At 43.3% G+C, this 23,991-nt stretch overlaps 2 protein-coding genes across 2 annotated transcripts in view; one reads left to right on the top strand and one right to left on the bottom strand.

Moving 5' to 3' along the window:
- Positions 1 to 7,057, top strand: part of AVEN (apoptosis and caspase activation inhibitor) — a 188,181-nt gene extending 181,124 nt beyond the window's left edge. Inside the window, exons 4-6 of the mRNA XM_040227003.1 lie at positions 2,245 to 2,340; positions 5,389 to 5,749; positions 6,546 to 7,057. Coding sequence (XP_040082937.1) covers positions 2,245 to 2,340; positions 5,389 to 5,749; positions 6,546 to 6,661 — 573 coding nt within the window. The 3' untranslated portion in view covers positions 6,662 to 7,057. The remainder of the gene's footprint in view (positions 1 to 2,244; positions 2,341 to 5,388; positions 5,750 to 6,545) is intronic.
- A 129-nt stretch (positions 7,058 to 7,186) lies between these two features.
- Positions 7,187 to 23,991, bottom strand: part of RYR3 (ryanodine receptor 3) — a 573,948-nt gene continuing 557,143 nt past the window's right edge. Inside the window, exons 94-103 of the mRNA XM_040227012.1 lie at positions 19,947 to 19,989; positions 19,372 to 19,499; positions 18,890 to 18,950; positions 18,461 to 18,607; positions 14,231 to 14,365; positions 12,834 to 12,990; positions 11,712 to 11,776; positions 11,200 to 11,300; positions 9,075 to 9,126; positions 7,187 to 8,154 (exon numbers count right to left, since the gene is read on the bottom strand). Of these exons, the coding sequence (XP_040082946.1) occupies positions 8,059 to 8,154; positions 9,075 to 9,126; positions 11,200 to 11,300; positions 11,712 to 11,776; positions 12,834 to 12,990; positions 14,231 to 14,365; positions 18,461 to 18,607; positions 18,890 to 18,950; positions 19,372 to 19,499; positions 19,947 to 19,989 (985 nt within the window). The 3' untranslated portion in view covers positions 7,187 to 8,058. The remainder of the gene's footprint in view (positions 8,155 to 9,074; positions 9,127 to 11,199; positions 11,301 to 11,711; positions 11,777 to 12,833; positions 12,991 to 14,230; positions 14,366 to 18,460; positions 18,608 to 18,889; positions 18,951 to 19,371; positions 19,500 to 19,946; positions 19,990 to 23,991) is intronic.

The raw sequence follows: 23,991 nt of genomic DNA, 5'->3' as shown, positions 1-23,991 counted from the left end.
TACCTGTCTGTCTACTCCTCATGTGCCTCCCTGTCCCCAGTGCAGCTGGTGACATGAGGAAGTAGAGCTGACAGAGGGTCCTGGTGAAGCCCCTGACAGGCGAGCGCCCAGCACCGTGGCTGTGACTGGCCTTCACAAGTCTGTAGCTCACGTGCCGAGTGAAGGGGGTGCGGCCTGGCAGTCAGGGTCCCTGCTTCAGCCGTGTTGGCCCCATTTCTTCAATCCCTGAGTGAGGTTTTCAGACCTGTTCTTTGGACAGTGTGGGAACATGGGAGGAAGGAATATGAGGTGGGAGGAGAACTTTGTAGGGTGAAAAAATAGGCCCATTATTTTTAAAAAATCATCTGAGGCTTTTTTTTTCTTTTTACTTTTCAGTTCTGTTGACTAGTGACTTGTTTGTTCCATAGAGCTTCCTCAAGCACCAGCAAGCACTGGGTGACATGTGGTGGTTCCTGAACACGTGGCTCCTAACGGCATATATTCCCTTCCTCACTTCACCCCAAGAGTGCAGTTCTGGATGGGACTCTGTACATGGGAGGCACCCCAGCTTACTCCTAAGTATTGCTTGATTTGGGCACTTCCGCTGTAAAGTGGCCTTGAGTCCACACATGTGGACAGTGAGTTCTGTAGCTGCTGAGGAAGGTATAATGGTCTGATTAGAGGCTGTAAGTAGAGTTTTGAGCACTTGTAGCTGACTGCAGCACATCTCAGTGGCTCTTCTCTGGAGGCCTGCGAGTGGTTAGCAACTCTGAGTAGTTGGCAGGCACGGTGGAGGGAGCAGGGGGTCTATACGTGGTGTCTTTGCAGACACCTCAGCAGTGGGAAGGGTGAGATTTCCGTTTTGTAATGAGGCGATTTACTCATGTTTTACACATTCGAGATCACATTTTTCTAGTGGTCTCAGAGATTTTCTTCAAACTTCAAAACAAAGGCTGGCCATGCTGGCCCTAATGAAGCCCTGTGTGTGCTGAGTGCAGGACTGAGGCAGGGCGTGTGTGTGCGCACTGAATTTCCTGCTGTCTTGCCAGAGCTTTGTTTTCCTCCATCCTGCTCCCTAAATACTCTCTCTATTTTTAGATGTGAGTTTTTTTTTTTTTTTTTCCAGGGCAAGGGGCCACATCTGCTACTGCCGGCATTGCTCCCCTAAGAGCTAGCCATCTCCAGAAACTTTCAAAAGGGCAGCTGAAAAGCCATATTGCATTTTTCGATCCCTGTGTACTTCTGTTGTGAGGCTCAGGAGTTTGAGTGAGTCTGGATTTAGGCTGGGGCTCTTGTTGAGAACACCAGGAATGGCTCCCTACCTCCAGTCATCCTTATAGTGGATTTAAGACTCCATGACCCCTGGGTTTTCTTCTCTAACTTGAAGTCTGTGATCACAGCAGAAGGCACAGTTCTACCTAGACCTGTGACAGTCCTTGGTGGATGAGGTGGTTGGTGGTATCTGACTTTAATTTGGTGATTTCACCCACCTTTTAGTTTTTCCCTTCTCTTGGATGGCCAGCATACTTAGAAGCAGCTGTTAGGGGTCATGAGATAATCTGACTGTATTTGAGAAGGCATTCCAATCTGTGAAGGCATTGCCTGGAAGGGACTTTGTGCCTGTGAATGGGAATGGAGTCCCAGGGAGTTTTAGTGTTGGCCTCATACATAGAGCTGCCAGCTGGAGGGTAAGTTTCCATCCCCTGATTTCTGGTTAGAAAAGTGTATGCACACGGACTCCTCTGGCTGTGCCTGTCAGGCCCAAGTCACTGTCGAGACAGCTCTCCACTGCTCTCCCAAAGGCCAGCCATCTGAATATGGAGGAGGTGTCCAGTTATGTTTCATTAAATGCTTTGAATTTTCTCTGTAATTTCAGGAACATCCACAGTTTCCAAGTTACCATGTAGTCTTTTTTTTTTTTCCTTTAGCCATGCAGTTCAGCCTGTAGGATCTTAGTTCCCTGACTGGGGATCAAACCCATACTGCCCCCAGCCCAGTGGAAGCACAGAGTCCTAACTATTGGACCACTGGGGAATTCCCATACTATACAGCCTTGATTCGAGTGATTGCTACCCTGCTACTACTCTGACCGCCTGAGCTGTAGTTCAAGAAGGTGGTTTTGGTTTTGCTTGTCTTCATGCAGAGATGATAGAAATTAGAACCATATCAGGTGTGATTTATGATCGGATTAAAGTCTTGTGCCCTTTTATTTCTGAAAGGTCATATATAATCATCTTGATTGATCAGTTTCTCTGTTTTCTATAGAATTCAGCATTTTATGTGGACTGTGAGTCATTGGTTCGAGCCCTTCAAGAATTGCCTCTCTCACTCCGACTCAATGTTGCTGCTGAATTGGTTCAGGTAAGAACCCTGATGACATCTTGAGGCTGGTGTAAATTAGGGCAGGAGAAGAAGGAAACTGAAAAATATCTCCCTGCAGGATGTCTCAGAATCAGCTTTTCGTTTCAACAGGCTGAGGGTTTTGTATCAGAATTTTGTAAAGTTTTGAGGGAGAATGAAATACTTTTCAAAGTTTTTATCCTGTTTTATTGATCTATTTGGAATATTTTAAAGGATAAAATGTAATGGAATTGAATGAATGTCAAAGTACGGAGTCTGGCTTGTCTTGTACCCAAAATGTTTATGTGCCAGGCTCTGTGTTAGGCACTCAGGTTACAGTGGTGAATAGACTGACATGGTTCTTGCCCTCATGGAGCTTAATCTGTTGGGAAAGATGGGTATTAATCAAGTTATCAAATTGCACTAAGTCCTGTGAAGGATAAGCACCATGTGCTATGAGAGTTTGTAATAATGAACCTGATCTACTTTGGTATGATGTAGGAATGACTTTTCTGAAGAGGTTACAGATAAACTGAGAGCCAAAGTATAGGAACATTTGAATTGAGATTTAAAGAAGGGTAGCACCCCATTCCAGTACTCTTGCCTGGAAAATCCCATGGATGGAGGAGCCTGGTAGGCTGCAGTCCATGGGGTCGCTAAGAGTCGGACACGACTGAGCGACTTCCCTTTCACTTTTCACTTTCATGCATTGGAGAAGGAAATGGCAACCCACTCCAGTGTTCTTGCCTGGAGAATCCCAGGGACGGCTAAGCCTGGTGGGCTGCCGTCTATGGGGTCGCCCAGAGTCAGACACGACTGAAGCAACTTAGCAACTTAGCAGCAACCCAGTCAGATCTGTAATAGCAGTGCTAGTAATAATGATAACAATAACAAAGAGCATTCTGGCCGCAGAATGGAGAGAAGACTGTGGGATTGGGGTGGGTGTGTTTATGGGGAAGTCTGCATATGCACACCCATGCAAGAGTAGAGTGGATGAGGAGAGGCAAATTAAGAGGCTCTGGCATGGTTCAGGTGAGTAATACTGTAGCCTGGACCAGCAATGGTGGGGAACTGGATTTAACCAAGAACTGAACTACAAAAGTAAAATTAATAGGACTTGGTGAAATGCTGGTGATGGAGCAGGAGCAGGCAGAGAATTCTTCTGGGTGTTCCAGCTTGTGTGACCCAGTGGTGGCTAGTATCAGTGAGGCTTGGACAGAGTATGAGTCTGTTCTGAGATTTCAAAGTGAAAATAATAGTAAATTGAATGTAGAAACCTATAGTTCAGAATTAACGGCTAGATATATAAATTTGGGGGTTACAACCAGTGTAAGGTAGGTAAGAGGAGCCACTGAATGGGATAAGAGAGGAAAGGTCCAACAGTTAAACCAGAAGGAACTTCGAAATTTCTTTGAGACTTAACTGGATTTTTTTTTTTTTTTAAGTGAAACCCTGGGCAGTACTAAATAGAATCCGAGCAACTAAAATGATCAGTTTTGTTCTACAGATCAATATGATGCCAAGCTTAAACATCACCATGAACTGGTTACCCATCCAGTTGCTGTTTCTATGGCACTTAACTTGCCTCAAATTTAGGGCAAGTCGAATTCAGGGCTGGGGGACAGTTTGGGGCTGAGAAGTAGAAAGGCTGGCATTTGCCTCTGATGGGGAATCAGCCTGGGGGCTTCTTTAGGAATGTTTGGAGTTGTCTTAATGATAGGGCAAGTGTTACTTTTTCTCTGGGTGTCCAGAGATGGGTAGAGTTCGGACATACTTGGTTTGGTCCCACAAAATGAGGAATGGGCAACAGGACCTCATTGGGGTGAAGGTGATGGGGACCCCAGGACTGAGGAGAGAAATGGGGGGAAGTGTTAGGAGAAATCCAAAGTGAAGGATGGCAGACCTTAAGAGGAAAGATATAAAGTAATTACAGGAACTTTGAAAACCTGGCTAAATAGTTTTAAAATACCATCCCTCCCCCGTTATGTAGAGCAGTTATTCTCAACTGTTGGTACCTTACTCACCTGGGGAGTGAACAAACAAAAACAGTGCTGGACAGCCAGTCCAGACCATCTGAGTGATTACAAGATTACAACCGGGGCCCACATCCCAGCTTCACCCTGCATACTGACAGTTCATGTGCGAGGCTGTACTGTCTTAAAAGCCCTGAGGAGTTATTAGCAAACTGGATCTGCCCAGGATGCTTAAATGTACAAGTAAGGGGACAGTGGCTCCAAGAGCAGCTGAACCTCCTTTTGAACCTAGACTGCTGCCAGACTGGTCACCCCAGTCTTCCCTCCAGAACTGTGGTTCTCAGTCTTCTTCTACATTACAGTCACCTGGGGGGAGGGTCTAACTCCCTTAAATTATAACATGTAGAAAAGTGCACTTGTAAACCTTTATAACCATGGAATCACCATCTAGATCAAGAAACAGAATATTGCCACCGCCCAGAACCACCCCCACCCCACCCAGCCCTGACCCAAGGCAGTACTTCCCTAAAACCACTATCCTGAGTCCTAATATTCAAGAGTTAGTTTTGCCTGTTTGGGGAGTTTTTACAAATGTAATCAGATAGAATGTTTTCTTTAGCGTCTGGCAGTTTTTACTCACGAATGACCGTTAGTAACATTATTTTTCTTCTTAGTGAATGTGTCCCTTCGCCTCCGTATTTGTGCATTTTAGTACGATGAGCAGATCTGATTTACTTGTTCCTCCTCCGTGCCTTTTACAGATGTCTGCCTCGTCTCAGGCATAAGTGTGTATTCACATAGACCTGTGGTTCTGTCTGATCTCAGGCCAGTGATGGGAACGCATGGGTCTTTTGATTTCAGCTCTAATCTGGTTAGCACAAGGCTGAGGTGGATATAGCGGGGAGGTGTCCCACATTTACCCCTATTAATTAGAAGGGGTGCTGGGGCAAACCTGGATGGAGACACTTCGTGACCTTCCTGTCTGAACTGAATTTCCTACTCCACAAAGTCTGATGGCTTCCTTTGCTTTAGTTCCTGCTTAAGCAAATAGGGCAGGACTCGCGGTTTTAACTCAGATATTGTGCTTCTCTTTCAGACTGCCCTGCCTTTAGAGCTCCCTCAGGTGAAACCAAAGAGAAATAATGATGGCAAGGGACTAGGGATGCAGCTCAAGGGGCCCTTGGGGCCTGGAGGAAAGGGGTCCCTCTCTGAGATGAAATCCACCACCGCCGGCTTCCCCATGTACCCGGGTAAAGATGGCCCAGGATCGGGTCCTTCCAAGGGCTCTCAGAACCCCACTTCCCTGCTGCATTTGGCAGCAGATCACTTAGATGAAGAGCTAGATCTGCTGCTTAATTTAGATGCACCTGTGAAAGAGGGAGGTGACATCTTATCAGACCAGACAGCTCAGGACCTGGGATCCGAGAAGAGTGGGGAGGTGGCCCAAGAAGCAGCAGGTACGGTTTCCATTTTATTCCCCACCCATCTTGTTGATTCTGGTGTTTTTCTGAGAATAGCTTCACCTCTGTCACATCCCCACACATCTTCCTCGGTGTCTGCCATCGATCTGGCCTCATTCACTGACATCTATTTCTGTGCTCACATCTCTGCTTCCCCCTGAGCTGACCTTTCTGACATCGTTCTCACTCGATAATACTGGCCTTCCAAAGCTGCTACCTGCCTGACTGCAATCTTAAACCTGGGGCTACAAATTGAACTCATGCTATAAAAGGCATTTAGAGCCTTGTGGCCTCAGCTGTGCAGCAGCAGACCTTTTAATCGACTGAACAGGCCTGTGGACCAAGTCTGTGTGCTTCTCGCTTGCTATTCTGCTTTTGTTTATAAAGGAGGAGAGTTCCTCACATACTCATTCTGTGAGATGGTGGCCCATCTGACAGGGAGAGGCCTAGTGACTGCCCCATCCATACACTGCCCTTAGTACCCTCTGATGGCTTTCCAGGATCGCTGCTTAGTAAAAAGGAAACAGAGCTGTTGGTCTTTAAAAAGAAAAAAAACGCTCATGAACTGTGAGATTCACCATTCAAATAAACAGAAGAGCAAATGTACCCCATTTGTGAATGGGTTTAGGTATTATTGGATCTTCTTAGGGAGTAGGCACAATGACGGAATGCTTTCTCTTACCGGGAGCAAAGTAACAACTTGGTTGATTTCTAGCATGGATCAAACCCCAGGGAAGCATTAACCCTCAATTCTAAGACTAACGTGAAGTTAACATTGCATTTATTTTCCTAGAACCTGCAAACCCATCTGTGTTGGAAGAAAAGAACGTGACCTCGGGGCAACCAAGTATATCCAGAAATGTTACCGAGGAAGAGCTTGAAGACTGGTTGGACAGCATGATTTCCTAATGACAAGGAAAGAAAGGGAAAAAGAGAGAGGGAAAAGAAAATGAAAACTGCCTGAAGCCAATTTTGGTTGCCTTGTAAGGGTGTGCAGGCCCAAGGCTGTCCTAGAACAGCTGGTTTACAAGCACGGCCCCAAGCCCATGTGGCCATCACGCTTAGCACAGTAGATACCTTCCTCCATGTTCAACAACATCTGAAGTAGACATTTAAGAGGCTCGCTACATTTGTTCTCTGGCTTTAGTAACTGAATAGATGTCTTAAGGGCAAGAGATGTTTCGGCCCTTGTTTCCAGTTTCTTCCTCTCTGTGTTTACAGCATAGCAGGTGCTGCTGATGAAGAGAAGAAAGCTAAGCAACCAGGCATGCATTTGGCCAAAATAAACACACACTGGTCTGTAGATTTTCTTTTTCTTTCTTTCTTGTGGGGAGCTGTGCGCTCTTTGTTACTCCCTTGTACCTTTCCCTGCAGTCACAGGGTGGTTGGGAATCATCCAGAAGGTGGTTCATTACAAGAGGCCAAGCCGTGGAGTGGTGTGTATGATGACTTTATTGCAGTGGGCACTTCATGTTACTTAAGGAGATTCACCTAAATAGAGCAGCTCCACTACTTACAAGGGACCATAAAGCATTGCTCAATTTGGCTTAAGGTTGAGATTTTTTTTTTTGAATTTTCAGTACAGTACTTCTAATAACAGCAATTGGTAAGCTGTTACTGAAAAAAAATCTTATGAATAACTTTTCAAGTGCAGTTTCATAAAGAGATCAACACAACTGATTAATGGAACTGTCCATCTTGAACATAAACATAAAAAACTTGCATAGCTATATCTAAAGAGGTTTTTAAGGCACTTAATCAATATTTCAGTGTCGACAAAGTGGTGGTTTTTGTTTTTGTTTTTTTCTATTTCTTTAACTGCTTAAAGCTTTTCAAGCTGTTTCTGGATACATTCACTAGCAAGTACCATGGGAAAAATTAGACTGCAGTTAAAATGATTTTTTTTTTTTGTAGCTCAGACCATGAATCACTAGCGGGTTACTGTCACATGGCATTCAGGTGTTTAAAATTCCAGGTATTATGCATCTAAAACTTTCTACATCTCCAGCCCTTCCCTCATGATGTCATCCCATCATACTAGTTAGAACTGAAAAACGTGAAGACTTTCCACTAGAGCTTCCTTGATGCTGTGCCATCCTTTTAACATTTTGACAGGTCATCTCCCACAACGTAAGTCCATTAGGTACAAAAAGCCAAGTCAATTCCAAAATATCACAAATGTGTAATGAACTCTTCCTTGTGTGGGAGGCCTGTAGGAAATGTCACTTTTCCAATGTGTTGCAGAATTGTAAGAGAAGGATTTTATTGACCATCCAGAGTATGGTGGAGGCTTCTTTCATTCCCATTTATCCAAGCTGATCTTCATATTGTTTCCGGAAGCAGTCACCAGCTGGGAAGAAATCCCAGCACCTTTCTTGGTACATCTTCCAGACGTAAGATTCCTGAAATAGAGCCAAACACAGTAAGCTGAAACCCAATTTTCTGTCTCTGTGTCTCCCTTTGGGAATACTGATGTGGATAAGAATGAGGCCCAACTGGCACGTTCTTTCTTGCTCTATTCCCAGCCACCGCTCCCCCCGCCCCAGGCTATTTTGGGAGCAAGAAGTCATTTCTCCCTTCTCCTGACCACCACCTCCCCACCACCATCCCAAACAAAAAACCCCCAGTGAAACCAACTCAGTGATTGCCACTAAAAATACTTAAAAGATTTAGCAGTGAGTTGATTCCACATCATTTGTAATTGCGAGGAGGCAGAATATATGATGAGCGCGCGCTGAGTGCCCACTGAGGCCGGGGCCAGGAGAGCCAAGGCTAGATACGGATGCCAGTTGCCTTTAAGTGTCTGAGCCAGGACGTTTTCCTACAAAGCCAGTAATTTCAGTAACCTACCTTTTCCTCCCCTGTTCTCTGCCTTTGTTTCTTGTTCATACTTAGTCACAGAATCCCTCTGATGCACACTCTGTCACACCCACCCCTTCGCGTCCCTGAGTCACCCACAGAGGAGCTTGCTGTCTTCCTTGTGCTGTCTCTCCCTCCGTTTTACTCTGAGGCGCCTGCTCTTTGCTGCACCGCCCACTCCGCTTCACAATGTCTTTCTCTGTTAACGTTCTCCCCACCTCCAGCAACCCTAAGGGCTTAGCAAACACCAGTGTCTGCTGGGAAGGATAACCAGGGGGCCTTTTGAAACAGACGGGAGTTGCCTTAAAATCTGACTTTGTGATTCACAAAGAGATGGTATAACCATGCAGAAAGCAGTGGGAAAGCGCACAGAAGAGACGGATGGGGTCATTTCTCTGCTGGGTTTTGACTTAGGAAGGGGAAGCCCTAACACAGGGGTGGGATTCTATTAGAGATTTCTCACCTGTCCCGTGTGCTCTGTCTCATCTTTGTTAATCAAATACATGAGGAAGAACCTGGAACGAGGAAAAAAGCTTTAACCACCGAGAGAAAAGACAGTATTAGATACTTTGGTTAGAAAACTAAAGTTCGTTTTCTCAAAGGAACTGGAGAGAGGCTCAAGTATGTTGTGAGCATCATGTGAACCACTGTACCCTTCAGAATTAGGGAAACGTGGCGTGACAACAGACACCATTATTTTCTAATAATAATATACATAAACCTCAACATGAGCCTTTCTGTGAAAAGAGGTCCTTTTTACTATCACCAAACCTTGAGCTAAGATCACTTCCGAGGAAGCATTTATAGCTACCATTTTACTGTTTTTAAAAAAATCCTAATATAAACAATAAAATGGTAGCCAAAACTCTAACCATATAATTTTTAGTTGGCCAGTTTATTCTCAGATAGGAATGCAGAATTGAAATCATGTCTATCTCAAAGATATGTCACAGAAAAGTATTGATAAAAGTATTGACTCTCATTCAGTTGCCCTGATTTTTCCAGAAGTGTAGTTTTATTGTTGTTGTTTTTTACAGACAACGGAGGTAGGCCAGTAGTTTCACTTGCTCTAATCAGGAGGCTTGTGTCTAAGGTTTGAGTATGTCTGGAAATCAGAATCATGAGGCTGGGGCTGGCCTCTCAGCTCACATTATGCGATCTCAGAGACCGCATCCAAAGGAATCGACCTGTGCCCTTCAGGATAACGACCATGAGGCTGGTGAAAGGAAGAGAAAGCATAAATAGCATCCTTGGGAGGGTGAGGAGAGCTTGAGCCCCAGATTTTGAGTTCTCCCAGGATATTCTTAGGTTTATAGACTCAGACTGTGGCCCACAGTGAAGCAATAACTACTTTCCTTCCTTTTATCAGACTAAGAAAGGAAACGTGACCAGCATCTTGTCATATAGGACATTATTGCTTTCCTAGCACATTAATTCACAAAGCACAATTTTCAGGGGTGGGGGAAAGTTTTAAACATGAATAAGACTGGTTCTCTCCCCTCAAGCTTGCTAGTGGAGGGGCACAGAGAAAATACACTATTATGTACAGAGTGCCATGGGAAGTACCTTCAAGAGTCCCAACTGTTCTCTATCCACGGGCCTGAGATGAGCCACAGGCTCACCTTTTCTAGAAGGACATCCATCCTGATTACCTCCATGAAGATGCAAACAGCAATGAGCACTCATGGTTCGAGGAAAGGTATGCCCAAGTGATTTTTTTTTAAACCTGTGTTTCTGTCTTAAACTCATTTTAGCAAAAAGACATTGTTACTTCTCTTTGACAATAACCTCCCTCAGTGGCAAGGCCCATTCTATCCTAAAGAAAGATTAGGGTTTTCTAAACAATAAAGGGTAGACACAGAGGGGAAGGGCCAGGCCAGTTAGCAGAGCCCAGCAGTTTCTTTTCTTGAAAATGATGATCACTTACAGAATCTGAATTGTCAGCTGATGTATATTCCCTACAAATTCTGTAAGTCTCCTATGCAGTCTGTGGCACGCAATAGATTCTGAATACCTTCTGCCCGAATGAGATATTTATTATTTACCTACTGGGTGCCAGGCCTCAGGTGCTGGGATACAGCAATGTGAAAACACACACATCTTAAACCCAGCCTGGAAATTAACCCTGGAATCCAGCATCAGGTCAGGGGCCACCTTGACAAGAGCAAATAGGAATTGGTGGGGAGGAAGGCCAACTGCAGGGGAGAGGGCGTTCTAAGGAGAGTGAGAGAGAGAGAAATTGGAGACTGTGAACAGGCACATTTTTCCATTTTTTCTGTAAGAGAAGGAAAAGTGGGGCCATAGCCTTTTTTCTTTGTTTAGGATTAAAAATAATATAAGGTGCTAGGAAAAATCCCCAAGAGAACAGGACCTTGGGAAGGGAGGGGACCTAATTCCAGGTGGAGAGGCAGCGTATATGGCAAAGGTACGGCTCATGGGGACTCCAGCAAGTTCTCTCCTGAGTGCTCCTACTCTCCAGAGACCAAGGAGGAAAAGACATCAGCAGAGTGTGAACTGTAAGACATAAACTGCATTTGACTCACTGCTCTTCCCCGACCCCGTCACCTCCGCTGACCAAGGATACTCACAGGTAGTTGGCTAAGTTGTGCTCTTGCAGTGTGTGTGTTTCAAAACCATGAGGGGTCGTGTCAAAGTAGTCATTGCCAATCCCACAGATGAAACATTTAGTCTGAGAAAAATAACAGAAAAGGCGTGAGTAGGCGTGACATTACAGGCAGTTGGCAAAAGGGTGATGATCTCTAACTGAATCGAGAGATAACAGAAAATATTTCCCTTCCGTGCTTCAGGCTGTTAGTCACCTACTCCACAGTGTCACGTACCTAGCTTCTGGCTATCGGAGGGTACCTGCTCTTGCCCAAGCCTGGGGCATGACAGAGGCAGCAGGGGGTAGGGGAGGGCACAGAGGGTGGAGCAGCAGAAATGCCCAGAGCTGGTGGATGGGCACAGATAAAAGGACAGGCATGGAAAACAAACTTGGGTAGTAGTTTTGCCTAGGGCTGAGGAATAGCAGAACCTATTGTTTAAAAAACCCATTTGCTGTGAGATACAAAAATGGAGTTGGGATTAGAAAGGTAGGTACCTCCATATCCTCTCGTACTTGTTCCTGCTGGTCTCTCAGCTCCCCAAAAGCATCAATAATAAGACCTGGAATTTTAAATATGAAAACAGAATGCTTTGCATAACCTGTCTAGTAATTCAGAGCAGAGGCCACTTTGTTTAAAAAATAAAAAGGGGAATTATGAAGCTGAATGATACAATTAAACCAAAATCAGGAAAAAAAAAAACCCACTTGTGTTTTCAGATGCTGTATCCTGGTTAATCATTTTTCATGGTTCCTCTTACTCCACCTCTCTGCAATATTTGATGCTAACTACTCACTCCTGCTCGACTCTTTCTCCTCATCCTTCCTTCCTCGTCCCTCTGTTTGCTGGGCTGTTCCTTTTCTTCCTTATTGGCTCTTCCTCTTCTAGCCCCTTAGGCACTGATGTGTGTCAGCCGGGGCTCCTCCTCTGCTTTTTTGCTTTTGTTTTTGGGAAATCTCTACACCCACATCTTCAACCACCACCACTAATGGATCCTATTTCTTTTATTTTTGCATTCATTAATACTTATTTTATATGTCCTTATGTAATATTTTTACCTTATACCATTCCTGATTTGTCTCCTAAAAGACGTATTAGAGTTAACTGCTTGTTGATCCTCAACACCTGTATGGCTCATAGGGTCTCTCGACTTGGCATGACTTAAACTAAATCTATCACCATCGTTCTCTAATTCCTGACAAGCTACTAACATACCAGTACCTCTCCCTGCGAAGAAGGAAAAAACATGTCACACTCTCACAGCTCCTCTTTCTGCTTCTTCCTCACCCCATTGCCTGGGAGGTAAATGATCAAGGCAGAAATCTTGAGGGCCCATACTAACCACGGGAGATATTTAGGAAGCAGAATAAGATGGAAATGATCAGTTCAGATTTTGCAGTGAAGGAGGGTGGTCCTCTGCAAGGATGTTCAAGTTTCTTGTATCACTACCTGGGTATATCTTTGGGCTTCTCTATAGTAGATGTCTAGAAATGTCTTGTTTGAATTAACAAGTAAGTGAACGCACGAACCTCTTTACATAAAACAATTAAGTGATAGATGCAGAAAGGTAAAGAGAATTAGACTGAGCCCCGTGCATACAGCATAACTGGTAAGCATACCTTGGATGATGGCTAGCAGGATGACAATGACGAAGAAGAAGAAGGTAATGTCAAAAACGATGCGATACATTTCATATGGGTCCCCAGCAGGGTCTTCAATTTCATCCCCGATGCCACCTCCAGCTCTCACTCCCACGTACATGTGGAACAGGTAACACTAGAGAAGAAAAATCATGGCAATTTGAGTAAAAGCTGCAGAGTTTCGTTTGTTGTTATGGAGATGGTCTGATCATTCATGTAATTAAAAATATGACAGCCCTGAGGCAGGAGAAGAGTACGCTTCACAATAACATATTCATACCGCTAACTCTGGGCTTGCACCCTCTGGTGTCTATAAAGATGGAAAGATTGCTGTTCCATTTAGCCTTTAAAAGATATTTTTTGCTCCTTTTCTAAAGAACAGTTTTGAACTCCTGGACACACACATGAGAATTCACTCTAGGCGTGTATAAGATAAAAGGACTTTAGGCTCTGAGGAGGATGGCAGATACAAATTTTATCTCATTTAAGTGCCAGCCTCCAGGGAAGTCTGCTCTCCTCCTGCGTTCTCCGCACACCTAGGAGCACGGGGCTCCCCACAGCATCTCCTCCCAAGCTGCCCGCGTGCACCAGGTAGGGCTCACAGACCAGGCTGCCCCGTCCCTCCTCCTGACGGACTGTGATGGGTTCGGGGTGCAAGTGTGGGAGGCAGTCTTAGGGCGGGTAAATCAAAAACCAGGGGCAGCACAGAGCCTGGGGGGCCACACTGGGGCTTCAGCAACTGGAGTGTTGCCGTCTCATGGATACTTGCCCTGAGAAAGTATATGGAGGGTTTTTAGCCAAAAAGTGCCTCCATTTTCTGGAGAAATGATCACAGTGGGGGCAGGGGAGCAGGGTACTGTCACTGGTCTCTAATACACACATTCTCTTCCTGAAATTTGGTCCCTATAAATGTCTAGAGATGCTGCTGCAGCTAGGCCCTTCTAGCCCTGCAGAGGCTGCCCTGAAGGACCCTGCTGCCCCGACCTGATCCCACTGCTGTGACATTTTTCAGATGACATGTGTTCTGAAAGAAGGCCCACTGGCTTGCTGAAATAAACTGAGTGCCAGGTTCATGGGCTCTTTGCTCCCAGCTCTCAAAGGCAAAGAATCCAAACTTGACTTCCGTGAGATACAGACTTGGGTTAACTCACATCTTTACCACTCACAAACGTGGACAGATGATGACCCGCGTACCTGTGTGCTTCTCCTTCCAGCTGGACCCAGACAAGCGGCATATTCCACCACTTCTGTCTTTCCAGGCCCACCGCGCTTTTGGACCAGACATCAGCATTCCGTTCTCATCTCGGTCTCCACGCTGCCACTCTGCCCACAGCCCTTCTCCCCCTGCCAGGCTGGGCGGCCCCGCAGGGACTCACCGTCATCATGTCATCACACTTCATGTCGGGCTCGTCATCGTCTTCACTTTTGTTGTAGAACTTGCGGAAGAAGTTGAAGGCAACCACGGTATAGAGATAAACCACCACGGCCAGGAGACCGACGGTCAGGACCAGCTGGGAGCAGAGAGAGAGAGGGAAGAGGCAGTGGGTCTTCCCCTTAAAGGCTGGTGGGAGACTCCAAGGAAACAGGAAAGTGGAACGATGAGGGGACGGGAACGGAGGCGGTGACACTCCAGATGCCAAAAGATGAGACCAGAAAAGAAAACGGGCTTGTCGGGAGAAAAGAGTAATGATGGGCTCTTACGGGCTAAATTGGGTCCCTGAGATTCATATGTTGAAGCCCTGATGCTCAGCACCTCTGAATGTGACTGCATTTGGAGACAGGGCCTTTAAAGGGGTGATTAAATTAAAATGAGGCTGTTAGGGTGGGCACTGCTCTAATCTGACTTGGTTTTAACAAGAAGAGAAGGTTAGGACTCAAGAGAGATTCCAGGTATGCACTGAAGCATAATAAAGTGAAAAAGCTGCAGGCCATGGAGAGAGCCTCAGGGAAACCAAGCTCCCCACATCCTTATCTTGGACTTCCAGCCTCGAGAACTGAGATGAAATCAATGTCTGTTGTCTAAGCCTCCAGTCTTGAGTACAGCAAGTTCCCTAGGGACGAATGAGTTCTATTCCAAGAGGGTATTTATAAGTCCAACGAAGTTAGCCTAGATACCCAACAAACACAATTGGCTATATAGTACTGTATTGTAACAGGTTTATAATACTTTTCAGATAAAGAGTACCTAACAAACACAAAAAATAAGACATTTTAAATTTTACAGTACCTTGAAAAGTACAGTGGTACAGTGCAATAGCTGGCATACAAGGCACACTGACAACTTGAAGGTCTGTATGTAGGGGACTTACTGTATATTGTTACAACAGCCTGGGGAGACTAACACCTGGGGTGCTGCACAGGGCCATGTGTAAACTCCAGAGGTATTTAAGGATGAGAAGAGTGATGGTGCGCTCAGGGTGGTTACTTTGGTTTTTTACAGAGAGAGCAATGACCTGAAGCTTCATGATGTAGCTGCTTTTTTAAATTTGTAGTTGATTTAGTTTCAGGTGTACAGCACAATGATTCAGTTATACACATACCCACACACATATTCTTTTTCATATTCTCCCTATAGGTTATCACAAAATAGTATAGTTTCCTGTGCTATAAAGTGAGTCCTTGTTTATATTTTATGTATGTGTGTTAGTTGCTCAGTCATGTCCAACTTTTTGCAACCCCGTGGACTGTATGTAGCCCACCAGGCTCCTTTGTCCATGGGATTCTCCAGGCAAGAATACTGGAGTGGGTTGCCATTTCCTTCTCCAAATTTTTTTTTATATGTAGTCATGTGTATATGTTAATTTCAAACTTCTAATTTATCCTTCCCTACCTGCATTGGTAACTATAAATTCTAATGCTGCTTCTAAAGATAATTAACACATTTGTAAATTAACTATACTTCAATTAAAAACATATGAGTCACACTGCTGTACAGAAGAAATTAACACTGTAAATCAACTATACTTCAATAACATTTGTAAAAAATGGAAACTACAGATTCCTTGGGCTGGTGGGTATCTATCCCCACATCACAATATTTCATAATGAACCATGAACTGGTAACTGTCACAGCTTTGCTCAACCATAAAAATTCTTACAGTAACTTCAGAGTGACATCTTTCGTAATGAAGAAACCTCCTTGGACCTTTGCTGGAGTCATAGGGCCTGTTTGTTTCCTGGCTTTTAGGAAGCACCATAAATGAGGTCTACAGAAGACCTGCTCATCTGGCCTATGCCAGGGAATAGGTGTTGGGCTTCATTTGATGGAAGAGCAACAAGATAAAATCTTTGCCCTCAAGTTGCTACACAAAAGGAAGCAGGCAAGATAAGTACCAGAACTGACAGATTCAGTGACTTCCTGAACAATGAATTTAGTAAGTCATATCTTAAATAGCAGACTTCACAGAGAGAAGCTGGTTTAGAAGTGCTAGAGTGCTCTTACATGAAATACTTAGCCTCCCTTGAGTCTCAATTCTCTTTCTCAAGTGAGTATAACATCTACTTTGGTTGTGAGCCTGTTGCAACACTTGGCACAAGCTAGGCACATTTTTTAAAAACCATCTTGTCAGAGTTTAGTCAGTAAGCCCATATAAAAAGTGATTGTTCACACTTTTCATTTAAGGTGTACTTTTGCTGTATAATGCCACTAAGCCAAATGAACAAAATGTGAGCTTTCAATATCTGAGTAAAGGGGAAGAAAATAATTCTGTTGATTTAAAAAAAAACATATTGGCATTCCATAAATCACATTTTGTGAGAGGCCACTTTTATAGGATAAAAATTCCCAAGATACATATGGAAAAATAATACACAATGCTATTTCTCTCCAGATCCTATAAGGAAGAATTTACCACTCTAAGCAAACATCTGTATCACTGGTTCTGTTATCACCTCCCCAAACTTTTAGCTTTTGTGGCAGCCAATGTCTATCTCTACCTTACCTCCTTTCTTTTTAGTGTCAACCAAGAAACTGTTGCTGCTACCAGAAGCCTAGAAGAAATAAACCATCATCATATCTGATGATCTAGCACCCTTTCATTTTAGAACACTGAACATTTAACTTTTTTTTCTGGTTGGCATTTTCATTTTTTAAGGTGTGCAATGTGATGACTTAATATATGCATACATTATAAAATGATCACCATGCTCAAGTTAATGAACACGTCCATCATCTCACACATTTCCTGTATGTGTGTGCTGAAAACACTGAAGAGCTACTTTCGCTTTAACTGTAATCACCATACTTTAGATCCCCAGTGCTAATTTATTTAATAACTAAAAGTTTGTACTTTTTGACCAATACTGCCATTTCCCCCAACACCCCCTAGTATCTACTGCTCTCTACTCTGGTTCTAGAAGTTTGCCTTGTTTATTATTTCACATCAAATGACACCATACAGTATTTGTCTTCCTGTGTCTGGCTTGTTTCACCAAGCATAATGCCCTATAGTTTCATCTATGTTGCTGCAAATGACAAACTTTCTTTTTTTATGGCTGACTGATATTCTGCTCTATGTCCAGAACAAATTTTGTTTATCCAGGATGGATATAGGTTTTTATATCTTGGCTATTGGGAATAATGCTGCTATGAACATGTGGAATATAGATATCTCTTCAAGATACTGATTTCATTTCCTTGAGAAATATATACCCAGAAGTGGAACTGCTGGATAATATGGCAGTTCTATACTTAATTTTTTGAGGACTTGCTATACTATTTCCCATAATGGCATGGCTGTAATTAACTTCACCTTCTTTTCTCCTTTCTCCTAGAAAGATTTAGAGATGTGAGGGAACTTCTCATTCGTGGATTTGCACTTAATGAGTAGAATGCTACGGAATTTGTTGGCAGGAGGAGCCATTTGGGAATTTTAATGAAGGGATTGATGCTGACAGTTCTGTAGTAGACAGACTGGATACTGATGAGACTGGATATAGAGCAATGACTACAGATACATACAGACATACACACATACATGTATATATAACTATGTATGTCTGCATATAGCTGTATATATGTGTGTAGATAAATATCTATGGGGCTTCCCTGGTGCTTAGACAGTAAAGAATCTGCCTGCAATGCCAGAGACCTGGGTTTGATCCCTGGGTCAGGAAGATCAAAGTAATGGCAACTCACTCCAGTATTCTTGCCTGGAGAATTCCATGGACAGAGGAGCCTGGTGGGCTACAATCCATAGAGTTGCAGAGTCAGACACAACTGAGCAACTAACACTTTCACTTTCATAGATATCTGTCATTGGTTCTTAATTGGAGGCGTGTAGGCTACAGTCTGTGTGGTCACAAAGAGTCGGACAAGACTGAGCGACTTCAGTTCCATACTTCTATCAGAAGTACCTAGTGACTTTTCTAAGTACATACATTGATCTAAATGTTAAAGGTTTCTGAATCAAGGTCTTTTGCCTTTTAATTGGCTGCAATTTTGCAAAACCAATCACTGTTCATTCAAGCGTTTGACCACGAAAGGTGCATTATACACTACGACACATACCTTCCTGTCATACACTAGTGTACTACCTGTTATTGGCTATGCTTTTTCCTATCCGTATCTTGGTCCCTCCCATTCTGCACCAGTATAAACCCCATACCTGTTTGCCATTGTGAGTGACAGATGACAGAATAGTCCTCAGGGTCTTGAAGCCCATCGCGATATCCAGAAGATGAGCAGCGAAGAAAAAGTTGTTGTAGTGGCCCAGGACTGACATGGTCGTGTACCAGGCGAGGTAGAGAAAGGACTGGGGAGTGGAAGAAAGTGAGCAGCTTTTCAGGCATTCATGAAACCCACTTTTTCTCATCTTGGGCTGTGAACTGACCCAAGAATTGCCAAGTGAAGCCCCCCTCTGCCTTATACTATTGCATGAGAGAGAAGTGTCCCCCCACACCCTAAGGCTGTCTGTCTTCCACGAGAACTCCCTGCATCTTCCTGGGCTGCCTCCATAGCTTGTTTCTTTGTGGCATCTAATGACATCCCTAGACTTGGGGGCACAGGATTTCACTTTCCCAGATGCCATACTTACATTGTCAGTAAAAACAACTCCCAGCTTCCAGACATGGTACTTCATGTCGATGGAACTTAGCCTAAAGGGGAACAAGTCATTTCAAAGCTTATAAATGTCAAGATTTAAGTGTTTAATAAGGGGAAAAAAAGTTTTTTTCTTTTCTCTCTCGGGGTTTAATAAATCTATAAATAGCTCTGAGCTTTATGAAGTTGTATGTGTTCACCATGAGAATGAGAGTGGCTGAATCACACATCCTGAAATTTTAATGTCTTTCTCCTTCAGCTCTATCAGGCATGAAGGCTGTCTTTACATTTTTTTTTTAAAGCAGTATCCCCCTGCTGCCCCAATATATTAGGACCTAGAAGAAATACTTTGTTGTCTCAGGCTCTGGTTTAGCCTAAGGCATGATTATGAGTTTTGCCTCCAGCACAGGGAGGACAACTGGAAAGACAAAGGGTCTAGGCAGCCAGACTCTGAGATTTAACTCCTAAGCTCTGTACCATGACACCAGGGAGGCCGCCTCTGCTTTGGTCTCTTCCACTGGGCTAAAGTCAAGGGCATTTTTGTCCAAACCCAGGAGTTCAGCAATGCGTTCTGCTCCGTAGAGATCTCCATATTTGTTGATCACCTAAAGCAGAGAAGAGAACAGGGTGAGCTCAGGGCATGTACCACCATCAGTGTTTTCTCCAGCCCGATGTCTCCAGAGCTGTGTCACACTCTGGGCTCTTCCAAGGGGTTGATATGAATCAAAATGCAAAAGAAAATGAATAACCCCCACAGAAAACAGAAGCAATAAAGAAAAGTGAAAGCTGCTTTTCTGGCTATCATTTTGGAAGGGAGGAAAAAACCTAGGACATAGAAAAGTGATTGTGTTAAGCTGTTTAAAGCATGAGTATAGGAACTAAGCCCCCAAATGACATAAGTTCATATAAAACCCTTTCTGTTGACTTACTCTCCTTGTGATACCATCATAAAAGCAGCATTAAATTTATCCACGTTTGTTAATGGAGAACTTGAAGAAATTTACATTTCTTTGGAGGTCATGGAATTCCCCTGCCACCCTGACAAGACATACCTTTCTCTTTACAAACTTGTCCCAGTAGTTATTAGGAAAAGATCTGAAAAAGAAAATGAAAAAAAAGATTTTCCTAACATCAAGGCAAGCACATCAAGAAACTTGGCAGTTTTCGAGTGTCTGGACCTATGATCTTTTTGGGTTTTGTCCTGTTCATTGAATTCAAGACTTGATTGAAGTTCAGAGTCACCACAGGTCTACCAGATTTCTGATCTCACTTTGTGGTGAGTTCTCATCTGAAACACGTGAAAAGCTACTTTGCATTTTCTACTTCAAAATTATGGTTAAGAGCCAGGAAACACATGCAATAAAGCTTCATCAAGTGCCCACTTTGGGCTTCCCTTGTGGCTCAGCTGGTAAAGAATCCACCTGCAGTGCCGTACAACTGGATTCGATTCCTGGGTTGGGAAGGCCCTCCTGGAGAAGGGAAGGGCTACCCACTCCAGTATTCTAGCCCGGAGAATTCCATGAACTGTATAGACCACGGTGTCGCAAAGGGTCGGACACGACTGAGTGACTTTCACTTTCACTTCAAGTGCCTACTTTACAGCAGTAATTGGGGTAGGTGCTTCAGTCACAGTGGTGGGAAGTGTGGACAAAATCCCTAACTGTGAAGTTTCCAGTCTGGAAATCCCCACTAGCTAATTACATGGGGGTTTTCCTAATGGCGTGTTTTTCTCCTCTCTTCTCCATTCCAGCATAATTCCTGTGGGGTACAGCTTCCCCCTTCTCCAGGCATCAGATCCCTCTCTCCTTCAGAGATGGTCCCTACACCATCCAAACCTTAAGCCCACGAGGGAACTTCGTTCTTCTGCTAGGCAGCTTGTACCAGCTCCACTGCAAATAGCTTCTTATTGTTAGAGTCAAGAAAGAACTGTTACTTTGAGGTGTGTTGGCAGAAACCATTTAAAATATTTTGCTCCTATCCAGAAAGATTAAATCCTACCAGAGAGGTTCCATTTGAGTCTGGTTTGCAGCCAAGGAACCTCTGCCCTTGATGTAAGCATTCTTACTTATGTCTTCCTTCATTTAAGTCATTCTTGTTAGCTCTAGAACACAACAGACCCCTATTCTATAGAGGCCACCCAAGTTGGTGATGAGGAAGGGGGGCCACCCTCTGTCCACGGACCTTTCAGAAGAATAACCCTGAGCAAATGCCACCTCTCCTACAACAGGGTGGCAATCTTAAAAAAATTTTGGGGGGGATATTTGAAACAGTCTCGCTCTTAAATGTCCAAATGATTCTTAAAAGCAAAAAACAAATGCTGGGCTTACAAAGTAAACTGCTAATAGATTTTATCTATGGAAGATGGGAATAGTTATTTTTATTTTCTTTGTCCATTTTTCTGCTACTTGGTATTTTTCATGTCCTATATTTAGAACTTAAATAAAAATAAGCCACCCTTCCTCTATCCACACTGATATTTCCTTTCTCTTAAATCTTATACAAATTGTCTGTAACATACAACTCAGCCTTGGCCACATTTTGGCATAAGTGGAGGATTCCACAAGTGATGTTGAAGGGCCAGTGACAGAAGGCTTTGGTCAAGCCCCTTTCACGGATGTGATCTTACTTTGATCTCAATATTCTTGTCCCCTGACTAGGCATGTAAACTCCTACAAGGTAGAAAGCACAATTCCACTTGGTAATATTCCTTTAAGTGAGGGGTAGGCAAAGAACCTTCAGAATGGAAATGCATAAATAAGTGATACTTCTATATAGGAATGGTCAAGAAAAGTAACAAGAGGCTCAATCTCTTAGAAATTAGCAAAATGCACAAGAAGATGCTATTACACACCTTCCAGATTAGCAAAGTTATCTGAGGACAACAAGTGCTGACAAGGAGACAGAGAAGCAGGAACTCCCACAGGGTGCTGTTTTAATTTAAATCAGGATAAATATTTGCAGATCCTTCTATTCAGCAAATTTGTCTCCTGGTCTCTAGTCTAGAGAAACTCTTTTACTTGTGCACCAGGTATAAAAATATTCTTGGGAGCACTGTTTGTAACAGCCACTAGTTGAAAACAGCTGAAGTATCCACTGTCAGGAAAACAGCTAAATATACAATAATATACTCACCAAATGGAAAGTGCCACAGTTTTGAAAATGACCAGTTACAGCCACGCACATCAACCTAGTTGAGTTCTTGAATGGGGTGCTGAACAAATGATTCAAGTGACAGTACAATGCGTATAGTTTGATTCCATTTATATTAAGTTCAAAACTAGTTAACCTGAAACTACATGTTTAAGGACACATACCTAAGTGGTAACACTATATACTAAAGCAAAACAATGAGTATCACTAAAATCAGGAGAGTGTCTAGCTGGAGTCTGGGGAGGACAGGGAGGATAATATCTAAGACTTCAAAGTTTTCACTGATGTTCCAATTTTAAAGATTTGTAGTTCGTTTTATTACTATACTTTAAAATAGACATGCATTCTATATCTTCTTCTACATGTATTTAACAACATAAAAATATGAAAGCTCTCTATGACATAACAGTTAACTTTAAAAAAGCAGGTTACAAAGTACTGCATGTACAATGATACCATTATTGTGAAGAAAAAGGTTCAGTGATTGAAATGTTTTCAAACAGCTGTTCTCCTTATACATGCATTTCCCTATGCACGAGTATTTCAGCCATTTCAAATAAATGTTAGCAACCATCCTTGTCGAAACAGTTTAGTGTGCTTGTCTCATTATCTCCTGAGGATAAATTTCTAGAAACTGCACTGTCTTTTTACTGGGACTCTAAGGCCATATCATCCTGTGCCACAGACACAAGCGTTAACTGATAAATGATCTGTCTTTGGTAAGCTTTCTGTAATTAATATTCAAAATTTTTGTACTATAATAATGAGGGCTCAGAAATTAGTCTCAGTAGTTTCCCTTAGTTTTAAGTGGGGAGATTGGCAGTGACCTGCAGGCAGAAACGTGCTTTTGATTTGCAGGCTCTCACCTTTTTTCCCCTAATAGTCAAGCCTTCCCTTACTAGGGACTATTTTACAAAGCTCAGCGGTGCCTTTGCAAAGCTGCGTCTCTCAATTTGCTTCACTAACTTTGGATAGGCAGCATTTTCTTCCCCCAAGAGTCAGGGCTGCTGCTTCTAGATGGACATATGTTATTGGTGCAGCCGTGTTTCAGAAGTTACCTTTGTTTATATACTCAGCCCTGCTGCTTTACTTTTCTTTCAGCACATTATCTTACAGCTCTCATTTTCCCTGTTGGGAACATACTGGCATTAGAGCACCACCTTTGCTAGTGGTGACGGTCTTTTCTAAATGTTTACTGTGGTTAACATATGTATAACTTTACAATCTTAATCATTTGACTATATTTCCTGTGTTGTACAGTATATTCTTACAGCTTATTTCACACCTAAACATTTTCCTTCTTACTCCCTTATCCCTAAATTACCCCTCCCCCCCCTCCCCTCTCCCCATTGGAAATCACTCCTTGGTCCTTCTATCGGTAAGTCTGCTTCTTTTTTGTTATATTCATGTTTGCTGTGTTTTTTAGATTTCCACATATAAGTGATATCATACAGTATTTCTCTTTCTCTGTCTGACTTATTGGTGATGGCCATTTTTTTGTTTAACAGTGAAGGGAAACACACAGCCATGTGACATCCCGGAACTGTAGGAGGCCTGTTAACAAAGAGGAAACTGAGGTTTATGGAACTTGATTCCCTTGCCCTAGGTCACAGAACCTAAGTGACAGAGCTGACTCAGTACTCTACCTCTCTGCCTCCAGAATCAATGCCTTTTCCTACCACATTAGCAATTATACACATGCCTACCAAGAAGGCAGGCTTAACGCCACGGGTCTGAACATCATCACCCAGACGATCCTATTTTAGCTGCCCATGGAGCTGCTTATTAAATTCTATTGGGAGGAGTTCTGGTGTCCACTAGGCTGTTTTAGGAGAAAACTTCTGAGACTGCTGTCACAGGACTGCTGTGCCATTTAGGGACTCTGAAGAAGCTGATCAGCTTGATCTCCAAACTCCTGGGCCAAGGAAACACTATAACTCAAACATG

This window comes from Oryx dammah, unplaced genomic scaffold (genome assembly GCF_014754425.2).
Source record: "Oryx dammah isolate SB20612 unplaced genomic scaffold, SCBI_Odam_1.1 HiC_scaffold_26, whole genome shotgun sequence".
In the NCBI taxonomy this organism is placed as follows: Eukaryota; Metazoa; Chordata; class Mammalia; order Artiodactyla; family Bovidae; genus Oryx; species Oryx dammah.
Note: the sequence above shows the minus strand (reverse complement) of the source record. Positions and strands in the feature narration are given on the sequence as shown.